Source organism: Ictidomys tridecemlineatus, chromosome 4, assembly GCF_052094955.1.
Source record: "Ictidomys tridecemlineatus isolate mIctTri1 chromosome 4, mIctTri1.hap1, whole genome shotgun sequence".
In the NCBI taxonomy this organism is placed as follows: Eukaryota; Metazoa; Chordata; class Mammalia; order Rodentia; family Sciuridae; genus Ictidomys; species Ictidomys tridecemlineatus.
In genome coordinates, this window is record NC_135480.1 from 182986553 (window position 1) to 182988675 (window position 2123).

A 2123-nucleotide genomic window follows, 5' to 3' on the forward strand; every position below is an offset into this window, starting at 1 on the left:
TTTCTTTCTTTCTTTCTTTTTTTTTTTTTTGGAGGGGGGTGCCAGAGATTGAACTCAGGGGCACTCAACCACTGAGCCACATCCCCATCCCACTTCCGTATTTTCATTTAGACACAGGGTCTCACTGAGCTGCTTAACACCTTGCTTTTACTGAGGCTGACGGTGAACACGCAATCTTCCTGCCTTGGCTTCCCGATGGCTTTCCTAAGTAAGTTTTCGGTTCAGCATATATTTTACAGCAGCTTTAACATCCTTATTCCTCAAGCTATAGATGATAGGATTCAACATGGGGATCACTTCCCCATAAAACAAAGGAATAAGCTTGTCTGAAGTTCGCAACTTGTCTTCCCCATTCAGGTCTTGGGACTTGGGTTTTGTGTACATAAAGAAGATGGTACCAAAGAATATGATCACCACAGTCAGATGGGCTGAGCATGTAGAAAAGGCCTTGCGTCTCCCTGTGGCTGAGTTCATTCTCAAGATGGTGTAGAGGATGAACATATAGGAGAAGAAAATGACCAGCAGTGGGAGAACCAGGAAGGCCGTATTTGATATTGTCATGGTGATAATATTAAGAGATATATCAGCACAAGCCAGCTTGAGAACAGCTAAGATCTCACATGTGAAGTGATTGATAATGTTCGTCCCACAGAATGGCAGTCGCATGGCAAGAGAGGTTTGCACAGCTGAATTGATTCCACCAGACAGCCATGATACAGAGGCCATCAGTGCACACACCCCCTTGTTCATGATGATGGGGTACCTCAGAGGGTTACAGATGGCCACATAGCGATCAAAAGCCATCATAGCAAGGAGAAAACATTCTGTAGATCCCATGGCAAATACAAAGAACATCTGCAGTGCACATCCAGAGAAGGAAATGTTTCTTTTCTTTGAGATTAAACTCACCAGTATTGAGGGAACTGAACAAGATGTGTAGCAGATATCCAGGAAGGAGAGGTTGCCCAGGAAGAAGTACATGGGAGTGTGAAGACGGGAATCAAAGATGCTCAATATGATCAGAACACCATTGCCACTGAGAATCACTAGGTACATAATCAGAACCAGAGCAGAGAAACTCATCTCAAATTTGGGGTAACCAGAGAGTCCTAGGAGAATGAATTCTCTCACAAATGTTGCATTTGTCCTATCCATATCCCAGTTTTAGGATGTCAAAGGCAGGTTGGCTTAAATTTTTTTATAGCCAAACTATAAATGTAACAAATTTCTTGAATAAACATTGTAGGATGAAAGAGAGCGTATTTCAGAAGTGTCATTCACTTATCTTCAACAGTGTCTGTGCCAAAACTACAATATCCTGTGACAGGATACTGAGGATTTCTCTGTCCTGTCTGGAATATGTGAAGATATATCTAGGATCCTGTATCTATATGAGAAGATATATCTAGGATCAGAAGCAAATTTGGTAGCAATATGCCTATCATTGAGAACACGCCTAGTTGACTTTTCTAAAAGCCCCAGAATATTGCAAGCTATAAACCTGACTACTTCATTTCATCAAGCACATGGAGAGAATAGTGGAGAAAGCAACAGACAACAAAGACTAGAATTTTAACCCCTGATCAACAGGAATTTTCACAATTTAAAGCAGGTTTGATTTTTAAGCATATTTCTTAATCTACCTAATATTCTGAATCTCTTCTGAGTTAAATGTATATTTTCATAAGGGCAACCATTACATCATAGCACGTTGAACCACATATACAGTAATGTAATATCAGTTCAAAGTTAAAGTTAATTGTTGATTTCACAGAAACAATACACTCTTTCTATTTAATCATGTAGGACACAAGCACCATGTAGACTAACTCTGCATGTGATGGAGAATCTGTGGGAAAAACTACATACTCTCTCTTTACACGTTTTCTTTAATGACTTAAGAATTACCCCTGATTTATTTGTTTAAGTGATTTCAAGGAAACAGTAATAATGCTTAAGTATATTTGCATATATGTATGGCATGTAATACTTCACAAAAGGCAGACAAACATGCCCCTTATCCCATAATTTTTATCAAATGTGAAAGACAGGATGCAGCAAAGATTAACCATGCAATAAGTATAAAATGGAGCACTACACTCAGCTTTTTGGCAATGAGATCT

At 39.3% G+C, this 2123-nt stretch overlaps 1 protein-coding gene across 1 annotated transcript; it reads right to left on the reverse strand.

Annotated features, from left to right (window-relative positions):
* Window positions 1–204: 204 nt before the first annotated feature.
* On the reverse strand, window positions 205–1155 carry LOC144376908 (olfactory receptor 13C3-like). Its single transcript, XM_078045167.1, has one exon. The coding sequence runs from the start codon at window positions 1153–1155 to the stop codon at window positions 205–207; it is 951 nt and encodes a 316-aa protein (XP_077901293.1).
* Window positions 1156–2123: the final 968 nt, after the last annotated feature.

Coding starts and splice junctions, on each gene's coding strand:
- LOC144376908 (XM_078045167.1), bottom strand. CDS start 1,155: ATGGATAGGACAAATGCAACATTTGTGAGAGAATTCATTCTCCTAGGA.